General features: G+C 43.8%; 1 protein-coding gene across 2 annotated transcripts in view; it reads right to left on the reverse strand.

Moving 5' to 3' along the window:
* Positions 1-12,234: 12,234 nt before the first annotated feature.
* The window catches only part of LOC309552334 (uncharacterized protein), a gene marked incomplete at its 5' end in the record, with an annotated part of 91,209 nt that continues 81,235 nt past the window's right edge, over positions 12,235-22,208 (reverse strand). For both annotated transcript variants that reach the window (XM_082253246.1, XM_082253245.1), the window contains one exon: positions 12,235-12,886. In XM_082253246.1, the coding sequence (XP_082109372.1) occupies positions 12,622-12,886 (265 nt within the window). In that variant the 3' untranslated portion in view covers positions 12,235-12,621. The remainder of the gene's footprint in view (positions 12,887-22,208) is intronic.

Raw genomic sequence — 22,208 nt, forward strand, 5'->3', positions numbered from 1 at the left:
AATTAAAACACTGTATAATGTTATTAATTAAATATTCATAGCTCAAATATTCTGTCTGGCAGCAATATGCACATACCTTAAGTGCCGGTTCACATTTATGCGATTAATTCGCAGCCTGTTCCCGCATCGCACACTCACCCCCGGCAGTTCACACTGCCATATGCGATATGCTGGGGGTGTCAATGTAATCTTAACGACACCCCCAGTTTGATCGCATATCGCAGTGCGATCGTGCAGTTCGCACAGGATCGGATCGCACAAGTGTGAACCGCTGTGCGATCCGATCCTGATGCGGCTGCAAAAATGCCTCCTGTGCGTGTTTGCTGCGGGTGCGATGCGAATTTAGCCATACAAACTGTATGGCTAAACTCGCACCGCACAGCCGATCGCATGTAATGTCGGAGCAGTGCGCTCCGATATTACATGCGAACCCGGCACTCGCATCAGTGTGAACCGGCACTAAGGTATGGAAACCACAGCCCTAACTACAGTAAAGGGGAAAATAGTGATCTAACCCAAACCTAAAAAGATAAGAAAATCAGCACTAAGACTTGGCTGCCTTAATGAAAACTCATTTATCAAGTCCAAATCTCTTCTGCCAGCAGTCAAGATTGCCAGATGGTAAGCTGAGGACTTTTTCGGTAATGCTTCTCAAACCATACTAAATAAATACACGCTTTAATTAATACACAACAGATCGTTTTCAGCAGGAAATTAATTTTTATGGTACATAATTCAAATGCACACTTCCAATTTAGTTTACAAGAAATATTAAGAGTTATTAACCAACAAATATAAAAAAAAATCACAAAGCGATTGTTTACAGTTTAGGTCTAAAACCATTATCGGCATCACTGTAATCAAGGCACCAGGCTTTAAGGAATGTCTTTTCGCTATTATTACAGTAAACATTTTGGTTGCTTTACTAAAGGCAAATAGACTTTTCATTTTCTAAGAGCATTTTCACATTGCAAGGGAATTATCCCTTAGCTTGGTGATGGGGTTGAAGCTCTCCAGACTCACCCAATCATGCGCATAAGTACTGTTTGTTTTATTTTCCTTGCATGTGATTGGGTATTTGTTGCAAAGTGAATTTTCACCACATTTACTAAGCTAAGGGAAAATTTCTTTGCAAAGTAAAAATGCCCTTGCAAAGTGTACAGCTTATTTGCAATCAGTAAATCAACCTCTTTGTGTAATATAATGTAATAATTGGTAAAAATTTGTAGGAAGTATTCATTCATTCATTCCTTTATATTACCTCTTTGGACACAATTAGTCAAATGAAACAATACTTTAAAATAATAATACAAATTAAAGTTGCGTGGTAGTTTTGTTTATTTTTTTTTCTTGATCCTTAGTGGGTGTTATTACCACTAAGAATACTGTCTTTATTACAGCCCAACTGGGCAGAAAGAAATGTATCCCTTGTGGTGAAGATGTGCCCATACTGCAAAGCCTAAAGAGGTTGTAAACCTCAGAAAAAAAAAAAAAAAACCCTGAAAGACAAAGGCATAATGAGCTAGAATGCATTGCGGACTAGCTCATTATGAAATACTTACCTTAGAACGAAGCCCCTGCAGCGCCGCCTGCTCACTGGTGACACGGCCGACATGTTCAGCCATCTTCCTTCCGGGTTTGCGTCCTCTGGCCATCTGATTGGCCGGAGCCACAATGACGTCACTCACATGCACGCGGGAGCCACCGTTCACGGCACAGGGCTCTAAAGGAGCAGCATGAACGGCCTTTCCTTCAGAGCGCATGCGCCAGTGATGTCATTGGCTGCATGCAAAGTAAATATCTCCTAAACAGTGCATGTTTAGGAGATATTTACAGTACATATAGACCATATAGGTAAGCCTGATCATAGGCTTACCTATAGGTACAAGTTACAGAGGAAGCTTTACTTCCTCTTTAATAGCTCGCTTTTACCCAGGGTGGAGGAAAAACTGTTTTCCTATCTTATTCTCCACTCCCCCAGCAGATGGCGTTCCCCCATGCTCCAGCGGTGGACTGCCCTTTGGCATTCTTACCTCCAGAGCAGGGATATGGATGCTGCTCCAGGCTTAATGATGTCAGGACCCTAGACCGCTACAGCACAAGGTTGCTGAAGCTGCAGGGACCATTCTAGCTGCGGGGAGGAGCAGGGGATCATGTAAGTATATCTCCTATTTTTGCTCCCCTAGACCAGCCTTTCTCAATCTTTTTAACGCAAGGGAACCCTTAAAGTAGAACTATTGACAATTTTTATTTTTATTTTGCATATAGTAATGGCCCGTGCACACGATGCAAAAATCGTACAACCGATTGTCCGCTTTTTTTTTTTGGTTGCTATCGAAAATAAAGAGCTTACTAAAGCAATGAAAATTCTCGTACGACGGAATAAAAATTTTGAAGTAATGTCATGTGTTGTATTTGCGACCGACAACTGAACTGTACTGAATAAAAGAAAATTATATCATTTGGTATCTTACTAGAAAAAATGTTGTGTTTGTCCCATCAAATATTATTGGATGGATTGCCTCTCAAAGCTGTGTACTAACAATCAGATTATCGTACGATCGCTTCCAAAGCATGATTTTTCGTCTGAATTTTCGTACCGTGTGTATGGGCCATTAAGGGAGGGTCAGATTTTGTTTTGTGTTTTTTTTTTGCCATTGGGGAGATTTACCTTCGTTTCCTGTACCATAACTAAAACAGGAAGTGAGACAAAATCCCTACAAATTAAAGGGAATCCTTTGGGGACCCCCAGGTCACCAGTACTAGTGTCACATTGGAAGATTTCCCCTCTATTACTTTTCTAGGGACAACCCAAAATGTGGGATTTTCTTTGACTTTTAATGATAATGGTAAACAGAACAAATAGGAAGGGTGAATGTTTCTAACGGGAACACAGACAGCACATACAAACCTACTAGGTGATCTATTTCATCTCCACTCCATCCTAAACAAAAAAAACATTTTTGGCTTTAGTTATACCTTAAAATAGTTTTAAGGTCTTTCGGAACCCCTTCTAAAACCAAATTATTGGGGAGCAGTTGAAAAAAAGCACCTTACATTGATGGCTAGTGGTATGAATGTGCCCCTTACTGAGAGCTAAAAAGATTTTTGGCATCATGCAGCTGGCATTGGCTCTGGAACTATGCAAATACCACCATATGAAAAGTCCATTATCTACTGCTCAAGCAACCTCTGGAGGATCTCTAGGGTTCCATGGAACCCTGGCTGAGAATGGCTGCCCGAGACATAAATGAACAATTAATATTGCAGTGTGGGCACAGGGATAATTTTTTTTTATCTGCCGGGAGTTGGGCTTTAGTTTTCTGCTTATGTTAGTCTAGTTGTTTTAGGTGTACCGATATGTTAATTGGCGTCCAATTCCGCCCATTTTATTTCAGTGTTTATGACTCTGGTATGGACATTCATTTCTAAGTTCCTGCAGGACAGGGACTGATGGCGCAGGGTTCTGCAGAAACAACATCAGTGCAATGCAAGTGAGCAAAACAAATCAATAAAAAAGTAGTAGTGCAGTGGTAAAATTACACCACTGCCTGTTTGCTCCTCAGGAGCTATTAAAGTTTTTCTTGTATTAGGTTGGGGTAATGGAATGGGATCCGGGTAACTCCTAACTTTTCCTTGCTTCCAGCTCTTTCTGAAACCAGCAGAAGGCCAGGCCAAGAGGTTTATGCCCCGTACACACGTGCAGATTATCTGAAGACTTTTGTCTTCAGATTTACCTTTTCTATGTAGTGCAAGGGCCTGCCGGATTGCATACAAATTGAAAGTGTTTAGGTCTGACCTCATATTATATGGTTTTGGTAAGTCTGCAGACAAAAGTCTTCAGATAATCTGCACGTGTCTACGGGGCATTAGGCATCAAGGATTTGCTCTCTGTATATGCAAAAGAGCTTGTATCTAGTCTCCTTTCTTATTTCATATAGCGTGGTCATGCAATATCCATATCTGTGTATATCCATGCATATCCATAATGCTTCTTGTTTACATACAGTAAATGAGTACTAACATACCTTCCTCTTTGCTATTAATGAATAACCCAAAGATTATTGGAAAGGTTGAAAATCATCTATACCTGAGGTGTCCAACCTTTTGCCCTTCCCGGGCCACATTGGAAGAAGAGGAATTGTCTTAGGCCGCACATAAAATACACTAACAATAAGGATAGCTGATGAGCAGAAAAAGTTGGGCAGATCATAATTTAACAATCACTGATATAGATAATGTATCTGAGTATTAAAACTTCATTTTTTTTTGTAATATTTTTTATTATAAAAGTAAAAGAGGGCAACATAAAACTAGTGTGATGTTTGACACAGTTTTGGATAAAGGAACACATCAATATCTGGTTGGATGGATGGAGTAGCAATTCTCAATGAGGTGCTCATCAGATATTTTGTTTCAAGTTTTTCCCTTCGTGTTCTCCATCTTTGAAAATAGTTGCTCATCAATATAGGTGCTGTTGAAAACTGATGACATGAATAAGGCGTGGTTGTAAAGTGTGGGAGATTTCTCTTTGGGAAGATAAAGCAAATACATTTTCTTCGGCTGCATGTGTTCGGTAAGTGGAAATGTATCTTTGCAAAAAAAAAATAATCAACATTTATAAGTAATGCCCCGTACACACGTACCGATTGTCGGCCGTAAATATTCGGCCAACGTCCGATTGTCGGCTTGTTAGTATGATGCTTCCGACATCCGACTGCGATTTTTCGGCCGAACAAAATCTGGTGTGCATGCTCTAAAATTTTTGTCGGCCAACAACAGAACGGCCGATTGTTCGTCAGTCAGTACAGATTTCGGCCAACAAACATCAGATGAGCAAGACTGGGCATGCTCAGAGAAGAAAAAACACACGAAAAGTAGACCAGAACATGACATCACTTCTGCAGTTGGTTGTTGTTGGCCGACAAAATTCGTGTGCAGTCTAGAGCACATTTCAACCAACACAACAACACTGGACAAAAGACGGCCGATCGTTCGGCCGATAATCGGTACGTGTGTACGGGGCATTCGTTTACGATTTTGTGTTGGGCCACATTCATAGCTGTCTTGGGCCACAGGTTGAACACCCCTGATCTATACTAATGTAGTATAGCAGTATAGCAAACATAATGATCTGGTTTTAAAGGCATCAATAGGTATCAAATGATTGTTGTATGATACAAGCAGGTTCAAAATATTAGATTTGAGTGCTTTGTCTGTATTTGAGAACCTAGAACTGCTTCAGTTTACCTACAGTAGTTTACTATTTTAATACACAACATGAATAGGGATGAGCAAAATGATTCCAGTTAAACAGATTTATCGACCTTGCCATCTCCATAATTTTGATGAAATTAGCCTCTAATGACACCATGAAGCTTATCTGAGCAAATTTGCTTTAAGAAGGTTCCAACTTAAAAAGAAAAACCCTTCCGATGTTGCTTAACAAGCCCATTGACTTCAATCCTAGCAACCAAATAGCAAATGGCGTGCCACAACAGGTTAAAGAGTTCAACAGCGCAGCACATATTAGCAACAATCTAGCAAACAAAAACGGGCAATAGTGAGTATACACAGGCAACAAATGGGCAACTGTGGCAACACACGGGCAACAAATAGGAAATTGCTACAATACATTAGCAACAAATAGGCAATTACTACAATATGCGTGCACCAAACAGGCAATGATTATAACACGCGTAAAACAAGCCGACAATCGGAACAATATGTGGGCAAAGCAAAAAGCAATGCTAACAATACAAGGGCAACATATGGGCAGTTGTTACAATAAGCTGGCAACAAATAGGCAGTTGTTAAAGAAGGCAGTTAATAAACGGGCAATCATGACAAAATATGGACAAGAAATGTGACAATAAGCGCCCATTCAGACTGGCGCGACACGATTTTGTGGGGCGACCTGTGAAGTGCACCGCGACTTCGGCGAGACTTGCACGGACTTCATATAATTGAAGTCAATGCAAGTCGCCTCCAGGTCGCCCCAAAGTAGTACAGGACCCTTTTTCAAAGTTGGAGCGACTTGTGTCGCTCCTATTAGAAAGGGTCCTGTACTACTCAATGGCGAGCGACCCACCGCGACTTGTCAGGCGACTTGGTCGCCTGACAAGTCGCCCTACTGTGAATGGACTCTGAGTGGACAGCAAAATGGCAATTGCTACAATGAGTGTGCAACAAATGGGCAATTGAGATGACAAACAGGAAATTACAACAATTTCTAGGCAACAGAAAGCCAAACATTAAATTATACAGGGAAGAAAAGGGCAATTGTGGCATTACATTGGCAACAAATAGGCAGTCGTTACAATAGTCAGGCAACCAATAATCAATCATGACAATATGCCAGCAACATACAGGCAAATGGTTACAATGCACACAAAACAGTCATTTGTGACAATGCATGAGCAAGAAATGGGCAATTGTTACTATACATGGGCAACAAATGGCAATCACGACAATACTCGGCCAACAAATGGGAAATCATTAAAATATGTGGTAAACAAAAGAGCAATCATGACAATTCTTTGTCAAGAAATGGGTCATCATGACAACACACTGGCAAGAAACCATCAGTGGTGACATTAAAGCGGAGTTCCGGCCACAGAATCTTTTTTTTTTTATGTCCCCCAAACAGTGACCCTCTGACCTCTATATATCCGCTAATCCTGTTTTATACAGTGGAATAATATTTTTGCAAGCATAAAATCTTACTTTTTAAAATTTCTGCAGAGCGCCGCCATCTTTGTGCTGGTTCGCCGAGTCTGCTGTGGGGAAATGTGTGCCCTGCTTCCTGGTTGTAGTGGGCGGAGGCCGGTGAATCCAGCGCAAAATCTCACGCATGCCCAGTAAATATGGCACCGTCCGCACTGTGCTCCGCCTAACATCGCGTCATTTCCTGTTTGGAAATAACGCGATGAGAGGAGCGGCCGGCCGCCTACGTCACTGCCAATTGCATCCTGGGAGCGACAAGTAAGAGCTCCCAGGATGCATTGCGGGACAGGAAGTGACGGCGCGGGCCGCGGCTGAGGAAGGAGGAAGTGGATGAAAAGGGGAGTATATTTTCCTCTGTAAAAAGGTAAGTAAAAAAAAAAATCCCGGGAATATCCAATTCTGGCTCATGGAAGGATAAGGAAGAGGATGCCATAAAATGTAAAGGCATGATTTTCTGCCCGGAACTCCGCTTTAAGAGGGCAACAAATGGGCAATCGTGGCAATGCTCAACCAAGAAAAAGTCCTGTGTGACAATACACATGCAACAATTTGTCAATCATTGCAATATTCAGGCAATAAAATGGTAATCATTATCATGCATCATATTACTTTCAATAACAATAGTATTTAATGTCAGGTTTCCAGCTAATCAGGGGTAGATTTTGTGGCACAGGAACAGGGTTGGGATTGATGAAGGAGCTTTTGTAACCTTTAGGGGCTTTTTAAACTCATAGCACTATTTGGAAATACTAAAAACAACTTAACCTGGTATTAAAGTGATCGTAAAGGTAATTAAAAAAAAAAAAAACAACAAGCATGTCTATACTTACCTTCTCTGTGCATTGGATCGGCCGTGAACCTCCTCTTCTCGGGTCCCCCATCAGCGCTCCTCCTCTCTGTCCAGTGCCCCGATTAGAACCAGCTTCCCATGGGGGCACATGTGTGTGCTCGCTCCCGAACGCCGCTGCTGCATCCATTGACACAGACAGTGGGACTCAGCCCCTCCCCTTGCTCCCTCGTCACTAGCACTAATTGACAGCACTGGGAGCCAATAGCTCCCGATGCCCAAGCAAAGCGAGCGAGACCCGAAAGTGAGGGGAGAGAAGAGCTGCAGATGTGCACAGTGCTGGATCGAATGTGGCCTCAGGTAAATATTGGGGGGGGGGATGCTGATGCCTAAAGATTTTTTAATGCAAGGAATGCATTAAGGTAAAAAATGTTTAGGCTTTAGAACCACTTTAAACCCAAAAGGAAACATTTATTATATTGCAGCTTACCAATTCTGAGATGTGATGGCTGCTTTCATTTTGTTTTTTAGGCTCTTTCTTTCTTCCATATTTATTCCAGCCAGTAATGCATAGTACACACAAGTGTTTTTTATCCTTCAACCCAGCATGGCTGAACAAAAAAAAAACTGACAGCTCAGGAGAAGCGGCTGTATTAGCTATCCGATGTTAGTACAGCGATCTCCCCTGCTGTTCTATTGTGTTCTGGCAGGGGGAGGGGGATGGGGATGGGGACCCCCCCTCCCCCCGCCAAAACTCTCTGACACTGGCTGACAGTGCTGATTGGGAGCCAATCGGCAGACCTTTTTCGGCCATGCCCCTTTGACAGGCTTCTCTCAGACCACATGGGCTGAATTTCGGCCGGTTTCTATTGAGAGTATGTGGCTTAAATCTGTTATTTTTAAAAGAACAAAGAACAAGCTTTCCAGAACAATGTGTCAGTTACAGAGATGAGACAAACCATAACACAAGCAGGGGTGCTTACAATGATCAGCTTTTATTTTTTATTATAAAACCTTTATCCCAAAAGGGAAAACAATATTTGTTGTAACTGCTTATAAAGATTTAGCTGGAGTTTGGCTTCAATTTGTTAGTGTATTTATATCTGCTAAGACATCTAACACTACCCTCCCCCCAGACTGACAATGCTGCTGTCCAGAGGTTCCCCTGTGCTCCTTCATCCAGAGTGGAGACACTCTAACACAGGAGGTATGCTACTGGCCAAATCACCAAGTGAAAACAGAGGGGAAAAAAGTCTAAGAAAAGAAAACGAATGCACAGCCATCACATCTAATGACTGGTAAGCTGAAATATATTACATTTTTGGTTTTGGGTTTAAAAATTGCTTTAAAGGGATTGTATGGTCTCAAAGTTTTTCACCTTAATGCATTTCTATGCATTAAGGTAAAACACCTTCTTTTTTGCCACGCCCCCCCCCCCAGATCCTGTAATGTTCCGGTACCTTTGGTACCCTAAATTACACTTTCCACAAGTGTATGCGCCCCACCATTTACTTTTGGAAAGGTGCGCATACACCTTTAAGACTGGAGCTGTCATCACCCAGCGCCGGACTAGATGGCTATTTAAAGCGCCGGTTCTCACTCACATGTGTTCGTTCAAACACCTTTACCTGGATGCTAACCTTGCTTGAAGCTTCCATGCTTGCAAGCTTACCTCGCTGACGGAACCTCGCCGCGCTGATCCCTGTATCCCGCTACTGGATCATCCGCCTCTCCTGAACCACCCTTCGGCTGTATCGCTAATAGTGCTAAGTACCCCGCAGGGGAATTCTCTATAAACTTATACTAAGCTTACACTATCTAGCTCTGCATAGTAAAGACTGTTTATTACATCTGCATAACTAGATTGCTAGCTCTTGAGACTACTGCTACTTTTCTGCACTGGGTTGATCTCTTTTGTATGTCCACCTGCTATTCTGTCATCTGCTACCATACAACATTGCTAAACCTTCCTGCATCCATCTGCTACTGTCTCACCTTCAAGTGTCTATCACCTACCACCTCCACTCAACCTATCCCTCAACCTTCATCATTGTGTTACCACATACATAAAGTCACTCTAGGAACCAGCTTACTAATTGTGTGTATTTACTGGCTGAAATAAGACCTTCCACACATGATGAGTCATTGAGGTTGGGAATGGTATCTCAGCATATCTCTTCCATGACTACTGACGTGGAACTATTTCTGCTGCTGAAAATCCACATCATATAAGAAACGCAGGAGCGTTACAGATCCCCCCTCTTTCTTACCTGAGCCTATAAGTTCCAGCGCCATGCACAAGCCCATTAGATCCAGCTGCTGGCTCTCATCTCATTGGACAGATAGATAGCAGCAAGAGTCAATCAAATCCACTGACATGGGAGCAGGGGCGGGGCCAAGTCCGTGTCATTTTTTAGCCACACGGAGGACATCCTTCGTGTTTTTCTTTTTTTCTTCACAACATCAATGCTATTGATCATGGACATCAAGGGATAGCTTTCAACACACACACCACACCTATTCCTCAGCGGGTTGTTTTTGGTCCTGCGCCTCCCGGACCAGACCTGTTTTGCTGCCATCGGATGGGAGTGTCACTTTGTTATCCCCGCTCAGCCGATTTACATGTCTATGCCCACCTACTCCTGAAGAAGTGAGCAGTGCTACACGAAACGCGTCGAGCTACAAAGGTGCTTCCATATCATCATGTATTATTATAACTGCAAGTTCAAGCATGTATATTATCATGTATTTACTACTGATTGGTTTGGCATATGTATATGTACTCTATGCATGATGATTTTCTCCATTTTTAAATACATTTTAAATGATATTTACTCTATATTATGTGGCCACCCGTGTTTACCTCATTTAAAGTCCCAGGGCAATATTCTTACATAGTTTGTGAGGTTGAAAAAAGACATCAGTTCAACCTATGATGTGTGTGTGTGTTTACTGTTAACCGTACATTGTATACCCCTGTATGTTGTGGTCTTTAAGGTGCCCATCTAATAGTTTTTGAAACTATCAATGCTCCCTGCTGATACGACTGCTTGTGGAAGAGAATTCCACATCCTTACTGCTCTGACAGTGAAGAACTCCTTACGTATTTTATGGTTAAACCGTTTTTCCTCAAGTTTTAGTGAGTGGCGACGTGTCTTATTGTATTCCCTTTCTCTGAAAAGTTTGTTCCTTATGCTAGGGTCATCACCAGTACAGTATTTGTACATTGATATCATATCCCCCCTCAATCGTCTCTTCTCCAGAGAGAATAAGTCCAGTGCTTGTAGTCTTTCCTCATAGCCGATGTCCTCCATTCCCCTAATTATTTTTGTTGCCCTTCTCTGGACTCTGGATTCTGTTTTGCCTATATGCATAGTTAGGGATGGAGGTGTGTCACTGGCAGTACCGGACCTTTTTAATTGTTGTCAAGTCTGGGTCAATGGACGCAGCAGCAGGAATTGGGAATGCGCCCACATAGGTGCCCCCATGGAAAGCGATTTTCCAAGGGGGCACTTGATGAAGAAGAGGAGCCTAGAGTTCCGCCGGGGCACCCCAGAAGAGGAGGATCGGGACTGCTCTGTGCAAAACAAACTGCACAGAGCAGGTAAGTCCAACATGTTTGTTATTTTTATTCTTTTAGCCACTTGCCGACCAGTCACTGGGACCGTACTGCGGCAAAGTGGCTCGATTCCGTCCAGCGACGTAGACCTACGTCGCTGGACTCCTCCCCTTCTGGGCGGCGCTCGCGCGCCGCCGGAGGCTTGCTCCCGCTGTGTTCAGTCACAGCGGGAGTCGGGCTAGGGGACGAGCAGCGGCGATCGCCGCCGCTCTTCCCCGATCGTCGGGGAATCAAGTCTGGAGATCCACCCGCTTGTGTAAACAAAGCGGGCGGATCTCCTAAGTGACAAACAGTGACAGATTGCAGGGTTCAGCATAGCTGAACATGCGATCTGTCCCTGTGTCACTCAGTCACCTCCTCCCACACACGTTAGTAAGCACCAGGCATACATTAACCCCTCCCTCTCCAATAAAATTAACCCCTTCCCTGCCAGTGTCATTTTTACAGTAACAGTGCATATTTATAGCACGGATTACTATAGAAATGTCACTGGTACCCCCAAAAGTGTCAAAAATGTCAGTCAAGGGTCCGATCTGTCTGCCGCAATGTCGCAGTCCCACAAAAAAAAAAATCGCAGATCGCCGCCATTACTCGTTAAAAAAAAAAACACCAAAAATGACAGAAATCTTTCCCTTAGTTAGTAAACGCAATAACTTTTGCGCAAACCAATCAAAATACGCTGCTTGTAATTTTTTTTTACCAAACATAGGTAGCAGAAAACAAATTGGCCAAAAATTTTTAAAAATTTTGATTTTTACATTTTTTGGGGGGAATTTCATATAAAAAATGTGAAAAATATTGTTATTTTTTCAAAATTTACGCTCTTTTTTTGTTTATAGCGCAAAAAGTAAAAAGCGCAGAGGTGATCAAATACTACCAAAAGAAAGCTCTGTTTGTGGGAAAAAAAGGACGTAAATTTTGTTTGGGTACGGCGTCGCACGGCCGCGCAATTGTCAGTTAAAGTCGTAGTGCCGAATAGCAAAAAGTGGCCTGGATGTAAGACAGCGAAATCCTCCGGTGGTAAAGTGGTTAAAAATGAACCTTTACAACCTCTTTAATTTCGCCTTCCCCATTGAATCCAATGCAAACTGAAACATTTTACTGAATTGTCTAGGTTTTTCTCAAATTTTGTCAAAGCAAAAACTCTAAATTTTGCTCATCCCTATATATGAAACATAATTGCTGTACTAATATATCTCCTCCAAGCCTGCCATTTACCTTCAGATGCCAGGAAATGGTACGTTATAAGTATAGGTCGTAATACATGGTATGCATGTGTAATGCAGGGGTTAACAGAACCTCTATTAGTATTCATATCTTGAAAGCTGGTCTTTTACATTTCTCCTGGAACAGCAAGAATGAATGATTACTTCCCTCTTACCAAGTCATGATTGTTGTGCTGTCAAAGCGTATAAATATTACTATTGTCTCGAAGGTTCAGTCTTAATATTTATCAGCTCTCTATTGTTCTTCCACCTCCGCAGCATCTTCACACCCTGCCATCCAAAGGCTTGTGCCCGTCCTGTCTGCCATCCGCCGTCATTCTATCTGATACACCTTTGTTCCACTGCTGAACGCCTTTATTGGGGTTTCTATGGAAAATTGGAAGGACGAGGTGCTTCACAATCCAAGTATGACTTAGCATGCTGTAGAAAGCTTTCTTATTGAGTCTGTAGTAATAGATGAAATCTACAATCATCAGTGAAAGAATCACAAGTCCGTAGAAGCCGATGCCAAGCAGAGGAAGCGGGCTCCTTAAAAAAATACACCAAAGAAAAAAAATTACTGTCAGATTTACATCGAAAAACAAATACACAACACATGTAAAATGATGTCCGCATTGGGGCTAAGAGCCGGTTCACACTACTCCGACTTGGGACACGACTTGTGTGCCCTCAAGTCGCCCCAAGACTCTTGTCACCACAAATTCAATGTAAATGAATGAGAGCCGCCTTAATATGCACTACTGAAGTCGCTCCGACTTCAGAAAAGGTTCCTGTACTACTTCAAGGCGATCTCTATCCGACTTGTGCACATAGACTTCAATGGGAGTCGCCTCTAAGTCGGATCCTTATCTATTTTCAAGTGACTGTGATCAGACTTTCCAGGAAGAAGAAAAAGATTAGCCAGGCATTCCCCACAGACAAAGTCGCCTATCATGTAAGTCTCTTCAAAGTAGTGCACAAGTCTCTTCCAAGTCTCTAAACAAGTCTCTTCAAAGTCACTCTAAAAAGTCGCTCCTTCATGGGGCGACTTTTTGGTCGTGGTAGTGTGAACCGGCTCTTAAACTGCCTCTAATGAAGAGATCGGCTTTTGAGTTCTGCGGACATCTGTCCTGAATTGGGGTCGTCTGAGGATGAAATTGTGATAGTGATGAAAGTGATAATAAATATACTCTATCTTGCAATATTTATTTTCTAATAATAAGGGGCCATTTACACCTGTGTGTTATGGTAACCTGTGGTTAAATGCACAGGTTTCTGCAAAGCACCTGTGTGGTGCAATGCCATTCATTGTGAATGGCATTCCAACATACTGCACTCTAAAGGGCAATGCACCTCAGCACCTCAAGTACTCAGGGCCATCTTACTGAATGGGCACGCTGGGCAGATGCCCAGGGGCCCCACTTGCCCGGGGAGCGCCACCTGCCCAGCGACCCAGCCCCAGCCAAGCATTAGTCCCAATTCCCGTGTTCATCCCTCCACCGAACTTAGCAGGTAGCAAGTGCCTGTCGGCCCAGTGCTGCTGTCAGCCCACTTGGGCCGTGGAGGGGGAGCCCACAACTGCAGGAATACCTGTCCGCCTCCACAGGAATAAACATGCACAGAACAGTCAAGTCTGACTCCCGTCCGTGTGTGTGTTCAACTTGGAAGCTGTCATTAGCCTGGCACTGCTGTACCAACAAATATTGCATTTTCGATAATTTGCATTTTTATTCTCATGGGGGATTGTGTACGCAGGGCCCCAGTGCACTGCATTGCCCGGGGCCCTTTAATGCTCTTAAGATGGCACTGCAAGTACTGTATGTTGTGGTGCACTGCATTGAAAAAAAAAATTATTATGTGTTTTTTTTTTGGGTCCATTTTGGTATGTTGGCAGTCCATTTAAATTGAAGGCCTCTCCCGAGGATCTAAACTGGAGCAAGACGCACAACCTCTCATTTACTTTGTCAGTTTCCTCCCACGCCCAAGAACGCAACTTCCGTATTGTAGCCAGATGGTATAGATGCCCCTCAGTCTTACATGAGATAGACTGTAATATCCTGAATGAATGTTGGAGATGCTCGCATACCCCTGGCAACATGACGCATATTTGGGGGACTTGTCCCCGTATTATACCCTTTTGGGACAAAATATTGGCTCTATATGATAAGCTGGTTGGTGACAGGTTCCCCAATGAGGTCTCCATAACGGTTTTGTCTATGTTGCCAGGATGTTATAAGCAGATTAAAAAAAGCCTCATCCGCCACTTTCTCACCGCGGCGCGATCGGTGATTGCCAGACATTGGCGTCAACCGATGGCGCCCCCTATGGCTCAATGGGCATGTGAAGTCGACCGGCTTGAACATATTGGTGTCTTGAGAGAATGGCAAATCAGATTCTCACACTACCATGTGGTCGGTGTGGCTCAACTTTCGCTTTTCCAGCGATTTTGATACTTTTGTTTCTGACTCTCCGGGGGGGTCCCCCATAGGCTCCCCCTCCCTCTTTTTCCTCCTTTTTCTTTCTTTGCTTTACCTCTTTTGGCAATCCCTTACTAATTTCCATTTGCATATTTCTGTATATGGTCTTTATTAACACTTCTGATTCCCTAGCACGGACACACTGAGTACTTGGAATCAGGCAATAAACTTTCTTGTTTAAGCCACTATCCCGGTTGTATCATTTATACTTGCTGTTCCTATTGCTGTTTATTACCTATATGGTATTGGTTTAATGTGTGATTCGTTGTTATTGTACGCACTGTGAAATATGTTCCCTTCTCTGTGCAAATGTTTGTTCTAATAAAAACAGATTCAACATAAAAAAAAAAAAAATTGAAGGCTGACTTAAAGAGGTTGTAAACCGATAATTTTTTTTTTTGTTTTCTTTACACCCTGAAAGATAAAGACATAATGAGCTAGTATGCATCGCATACTAGCTTATTATCAAATACTTACCTTAGAACGAGCCCTCGCCGCGCCGCTCTCTTACCTCTATGACGGGCGACATGTACAGTCGCCCGTCTTCCGGGATCGCGGCATCCGGCCATCTGATTGGCCGGAGCCACGGTGACGTCACTCCCGCGCACGCGCGCGGGAGCCGACGGTCACGGCACAGGGCTCTGAAGGAACGGCACGATCTGCCGTTCCTTCAGAGCGCATGCGCCAGTGACGTCACTAGCTGCATCAAATGTAAATATCTCCTAAACAGTACATGTTTAGGAGATATTTACAGTACCTATAGGTAAGCCTTAACATAGGCTTACCTATAGGTACAACTTCCTGAGGAGGGTTTACTTCCTCTTTAAAGGAGTTGTAAAAACAGAAGGCTTTTTTATCTAAATGCATATTATGCATTAAGACAGGGGGGACAAACTCAATTTCATAGAGGGTCGCATCAGCTTTATGGTTGCCCTCAAAGGTTCAGTTGTATCTGTAAGTCTAGATGTCCAGGGCACCCTATTTGCCTTTACATCAGATGTCAAGACCCCCGCCACCATCAGAAGTAAAGAATCCCTCACCATTCCTTACATCACAATGTACCCCCTTACCTTTTGCTGCTGCAGGGTAGAAGCTGGGGGCAGAGCCGGGTAGCAGAAAGTACAGGGTCTGGAGGAGGACCAGAGGAGAGCTGGAGTCAGCTGCCAGAGTATGCGGAATGCTGAGATCAAGGGAGGCAGAGGGGGGGGGGTGGGACCGCGGCTGTACGGAGAAGGGCAGGAGCTGGTAGAGGAGTTCTGTCCTTCTCTCTGCTGCTAACTGCTGAGACAGAGTGGGGGCGGAGACAAGGGGGGTGCTGCAGCTGCAGGAGCGGTGCAAGGGCCACATAAAATGCCCTGGGCTTTGTGTTTGACACCAGTGCATTAAGATAAAAAGCCTTCTGTGTGCAGCAGTCCCCCTCAGCCCCCCTAATACTTACCTGAGCTCCATGTCTATCCAGCGTTGTGCACAAGTCCCTCGACCAGCTGGAACTCTCCCTCCTGATTGGCTGAGACACAGCAGAGGCGCCATTGGCTTCTGCTGCTGTCAATCAAAGTCAGTTAGCCAATTAGGAGAGAGAGGGGACGGGGCCGAACGGCAACTCTGTGTCTAAAAGGATACACAGAGCAGCAGCTCGACTTGGGTGCCCCCATAACAAGTTGCTTGCTGTGGGGGCACCGGACAGGAGGGTGGGGTCAGGAGCACCAAAGAGGGACCAAAGAAGAGGAGGATTCGGGCTGCTCTGTGGTATATTTTGTGTCTGCAGATGTGTTTTTGGAAGTGTCATTAGCCACTTGACCTCTGAAAGATATACCCCCCATCATGACAAGGCAATTTTTCGAGATACGCCACTGCGTTACTTTACCTGATAATTGTGTGATAATTTGGCAGACAATCTGACACTAATTGACACTTTGTAGGGACCAGTGACACTAATATTAACATCAGGGGCGATCAAAGGGATAACTGTGTGCCTAGCCTATGTTTTTGTGTGAACTGTTTACTGTTTTTACTAAGAGAAGTGATGGATTTTATCCCCAGTTTACAGGCACACAAAATCCATCACGTTGCCCTGTTCTACCTTGTTTACATAGGCCGGGTGCCGTGCTGTGTCTCTGCTCGAGGATTGGACATCCATTGCCCAGAACACAGCAGAAGCTGCGCGCCCCCTAGGCAGAACTGCAGGATCACGTGTGTATATATATATACTCTGCACAGAACGGCAGCATGATTCTGCACAGAATGGCAGCCCTGTAGCAGTATATCTGCCATGGGGTGGTTGGGAAGTGGGTATGGTACCTTTTGTGAGGGATTAGCTCGGTGGCGGGTGTGGATGACCCCTTGGGGGGTGCGTTTTCCCAGAGAGGTAGCCGACAAGTGCTTGCAAACAAACAGTGTGGTTTATTAAATGGTACTTTCTTCACCAGGCTGTATGCAGCAAAACATCCAAAATAAAATAAAACAGAAAATAAATCCTTGCCTCTGTGGGCGGCTACCTTCTCACAACTGGAACCTGCCTAAGTGTCTGTCTCCAACCTACCGTCGGGCAGACTTCCTTGTCCTCCAGCGGACACTCAATAGTCCTTTTATAATAGCTTCACAGGGCAACACAGTCCTTTGTTTCTTTCACATCAACAGTTCGTCTTCTCACCTTTGAGACGTATTCACCCTTGGTTACCGTCCCGGGCACACATCACTCCGGGGGGTCTTCTCCCAGGCCCACACATCCTGTCGGGAGGCACACGCTGACTGTCCTCCTGCTCCCAGCCCACATGGCTTCAGGACACAGCTTCTGGAGGCAGCAAACAATAGGAATTTCTCTGAACAAATTATAGAGCCTTAACTCCCTCATTCTGAACAGGTGAAGGCCTTTCAACTTCCTGCTGGCTAGCTCTGTAGCCAACACCCTAAATTAATTAATGGACTTTCTAATCAGGTAGAAATGTATCTCCTTCCTGTGACTACATTCCCAGATTTAGCTGACTTCCTGTTACATACCCCCCCCTCTTGTTTCAACCCTAGGGTTGGGACACAGATTTCCAGGCACGCATGTGTCAAGCACTGCTGACTCACTGATAAGCCTCCTATTATCCTCAAGCTTCCGGATGAAACTGTTTTGTCATCTTCATTGACGGATTTCTCATAAATGCCACACAGTTTGTCTCTCATCTCATATACACATTCTTCAACTGCATTTTTGGCATCATTTCGCTCCTTCTCGTTTCTGTCATCTTCATTGACAGCTTTCTCATAAATGTCAGACAGCTTGTCCCTCATAACCGTCTGTCCAATCCACCATGGAGGACCGTGATCCATAGGCAACTCAATTGGGCTAGTCTTAATGTCTTCAACATTCTTAAGACGCCTCTCTCTGCAATCCATAAATGTTTTCCACAAAACTTTGAGAACCTTTGCTTCACTAAGCTTTGTTCCAAGTAGGGACTCTTGACATCCCTCTGTGACTTGAGTTGCCTCTCCATACAGCTGTACACAATCATTGACTTTTTGTTGTAAAAGGGAATGATCTTCCTTCTTGAGCTTTGCTTGCTCTAAGATGCTGTGCAGAGGATTTTCCAATTGAGACAACAGGCTGTCACACATTTCTTCAAAGTGACCCCTGTTCCTTTTCCCAGAGATATCAATATCATTCAAACATTTCATATTCATAGGCAGATCTGAAGCATTTGCACTCATCAACTTCTTAAACTTTTCGCCCTCCTGAGCGAGTCGCAGTAAAGGCCTACTACTTGATTTGATATTCAGTTTATATTTCTTGCCAAACTCTTCACAGAAGTAGCCAACCAGAACATCATCAACTTTCCTTCCACCAACATAGGGGTCAAAGGCAACAACACAGTTGAACCCAGCGATCTGGGTGGTATCCATTATAGACCTCCTCTCTGCATCAGTGAAGAAGCATGGAACTGCAACACATTCTTTTACAGGTTTCTTCAATGCACTTTCTGCTGAACTATTTGACCGCTCAAGGTCACCTAGTTCTTTTTCTCTATCTGAATTCCACATGGAATGCATCTCAAGATCACGATCAAACTTCTGCCACCCGTCTTTCACCAGTTCCATTTTGGAAACACTCCCTGAAAGGCACTTATTCATTTGCTTCACGTTTTCACCAACAGCCTTAGTTTTCTCCACTAGGTTTTCAGCCTGAACTGAGAAATCACCACATTTCTTACTCAGCTCCTTTGTTTGCTGAAGTTCTAATGATACATTTTCCAATGCTTGAAGTTTTTGAAGGAACGGTTTATTCCAAAGGGGTGATTCAAGCCACATGTCATCACATTTCTGAGGCTCACTCAGGACAGACCCCAAAACACTGATCTTTTTAAAAACTGCATCAGGCACACTATCCCCTCTTTGGGACAGATCCTCTGTTGCCTGGAATTCCTCTTCCAGTTCCTGCAACGGAATCTTCATCTCTTCTACTTGTTGTTCTAAGGCTCGCTTAGACTTTTCTAGCTCCTGAACGCTTTTCACAACATCATCCTTGGAGCTGACCAATTCTTCCATTTCTGTACGCAGCTGTTTAACACTTTCTAGTTCAGCCTTACACTCTAGAGCTTCCTCCAAAGAGCGAGCCAAGAACAGGGCTTTGCTCTCGTTATCACGCACCTCCGTTTCTGCACGGGCGCGTTCTTCTGCATATTTTGCAGACACAGTCTTCTCTTCACCAAGCATCTGATCAAACTTCTTTTTCACATCTTCAACACACTGTAATGAACCAACGCTTTCTTCCATGCGTTTTTTCATATCCGCTATCTGAGCTTGCAATGTTGCGACTTGCTCTGATAGGTTTTTCTTTGCTTCCGCCTCCTTTTTTAATTGTTCCAGGAAGCCATTTTTCTCATCTTCCATTTGTTTGAGCTTTGTGCTAAAACTCAGCCTTTGACACCTCTCTTCCTGTAAGAGTTCCTGCGTGTCTTGCAGCTGCGATTCCAAGATAGAAAAATCTTCCGCAATTTCTCTAGATTTGCTGTCTGCTTGAGAAAGCTGATTTGTAACATTGTCCAACTCAACCTGCAGTCGGTTTGCCTTCTCTGACAGCTTAGCACACAATCGGTCACCTTCTGACACCTTGACTTGCGATTCCAGAAGCTGTGCCTCTACTTTTTCCCTCTTATGTTCACAATCTTCTTTTCCCTGCATAAGAGCCTTCACCTCATTGGCTAGCATCTGGGAATAAGAATGTAATTCTGCCACACAGGCTTCTTTCTCCTTTAACTGCTGCTGGACACGTTGGGCTTCCCCTTTCCAACTTTCACAGTCCGCACGCCATTCATTTACCACATTGCTTAAAGTAGTGAGCTCATACACAGTACTCAGTAATTTAGCCTCTCTTTCACTTTTCTCTTTGTCGTTGAGAGACAATGTCGCTTTCAGAGCAACATTCTGTTCCTGCGACTCCTGCAGGTCTATTTTTGTAACTTCCAAACACTGAAGACTTTTTTCCAGCTGATTACGCAACTCCAACATATCAGCCATACTTTGCTTCTGCAAAGTCTGAATTTCACTTTCCTTTTCCATGAGGATGGTATCTTTCTCCATTATAGTCTCTCTGCGTTTTTGCAACTCGACCAAAAGAAGAGCAGTGGATTCTTCCCACTGTAACACATGAGACTTGAGTAGTTCATTCATTTCCTGCAAGTTTCTATGCTCCATTTTAAGCAATTCCAAGGCTTGTTCCTTTTCTTCCATTTTCCGTTGCAAGGCATCCAACTCAGCCCTGCACACATACTCGGTTTCTTCCAAACCGATGGCCTCCATTGGCTGCTGGCGTCTCTGTTTCCAGCCTGCCATGCTCTCTTGATGAGCCTTTTGTTGAGCTGCAAAGCTCTGCTGAAAATCCGCATTTGCCTGCTGTTGAGCTGCATTTGCTTGCTGTTGAGCTGCATTTGATATAATCAGATGTTTCAACATCTCCTCCATTTTGAGTTTACTTTTCATCTGAGCACACTGCGTCTCCATAGCGGTTTCATCAGTGTTGCTAGGGACAACAACCTTCCTCTTTAGTAGACTCTCTTTAGGCATGGATGGGGCTGGTTCAGACGGCAACATCCCCTCCATCCAAAGAATCCGGTCTCTCATTTCATCTATCTTTGCATTTTTCAGGCGTTTGGACCGCCCCATCTTCAATAACTCCACAAACAAATTTTTCACAGTCCAGCAAACAATTTTCAGACCACTGTCTCTTCAACACATGTAGTTTTTCTCTCTCTTGCAGGATCTCTTTCCCTGCGCACACAGTTTGTGCAGTCACTTGCACCAGACACAACAAAGTTCATCAAAAAATTTTGAGACCGCTGTCTCTTTAAAACACTTTTTTTTTTTTTTTTTTTTTCTGTCAGGATCTTCTCTCCTGCACACATAGATTGTGCAATCTCATGCACCAGATAAAGTTCATCAAACATTTGCACTTCCTTGCAGGGATCTCTGCTTATGCCCACTGCATACCTCCACCATATGTGAGGGATTAGCTCGGTGGCGGGTGTGGATGACCCCTTGGGGGGTGCGTTTTCCCAGAGAGGTAGCCGACAAGTGCTTGCAAACAAACAGTGTGGTTTATTAAATGGTACTTTCTTCACCAGGCTGTATGCAGCAAAACATCCAAAATAAAATAAAACAGAAAATAAATCCTTGCCTCTGTGGGCGGCTACCTTCTCACAACTGGAACCTGCCTAAGTGTCTGTCTCCAACCTACCGTCGGGCAGACTTCCTTGTCCTCCAGCGGACACTCAATAGTCCTTTTATAATAGCTTCACAGGGCAACACAGTCCTTTGTTTCTTTCACATCAACAGTTCGTCTTCTCACCTTTGAGACGTATTCACCCTTGGTTACCGTCCCGGGCACACATCACTCCGGGGGGTCTTCTCCCAGGCCCACACATCCTGTCGGGAGGCACACGCTGACTGTCCTCCTGCTCCCAGCCCACATGGCTTCAGGACACAGCTTCTGGAGGCAGCAAACAATAGGAATTTCTCTGAACAAATTATAGAGCCTTAACTCCCTCATTCTGAACAGGTGAAGGCCTTTCAACTTCCTGCTGGCTAGCTCTGTAGCCAACACCCTAAATTAATTAATGGACTTTCTAATCAGGTAGAAATGTATCTCCTTCCTGTGACTACATTCCCAGATTTAGCTGACTTCCTGTTACACTTTGTTTTCTCTGCGGACACATTTCTGATCGTGAATGTGGTAATGTGGTTTATGTTTAAAGTGGATGTTCACATAAAAGTGAAAGTACCACTAATCCACCTCCCCACCTCCTCTACCAACTTTGAAAGTTTTTTTTGTTTTTTTTTTCTTTAGGAGCAGATATCTTTTTCTGACAGGTACCTGCTCACCCTCCTTCAATTTTCGCCAAAGCAAGAATTACATA

Source organism: Pelophylax lessonae (genome assembly GCF_965119305.1).
Source record: "Pelophylax lessonae genome assembly, chromosome: 4".
In the NCBI taxonomy this organism is placed as follows: Eukaryota; Metazoa; Chordata; class Amphibia; order Anura; family Ranidae; genus Pelophylax; species Pelophylax lessonae.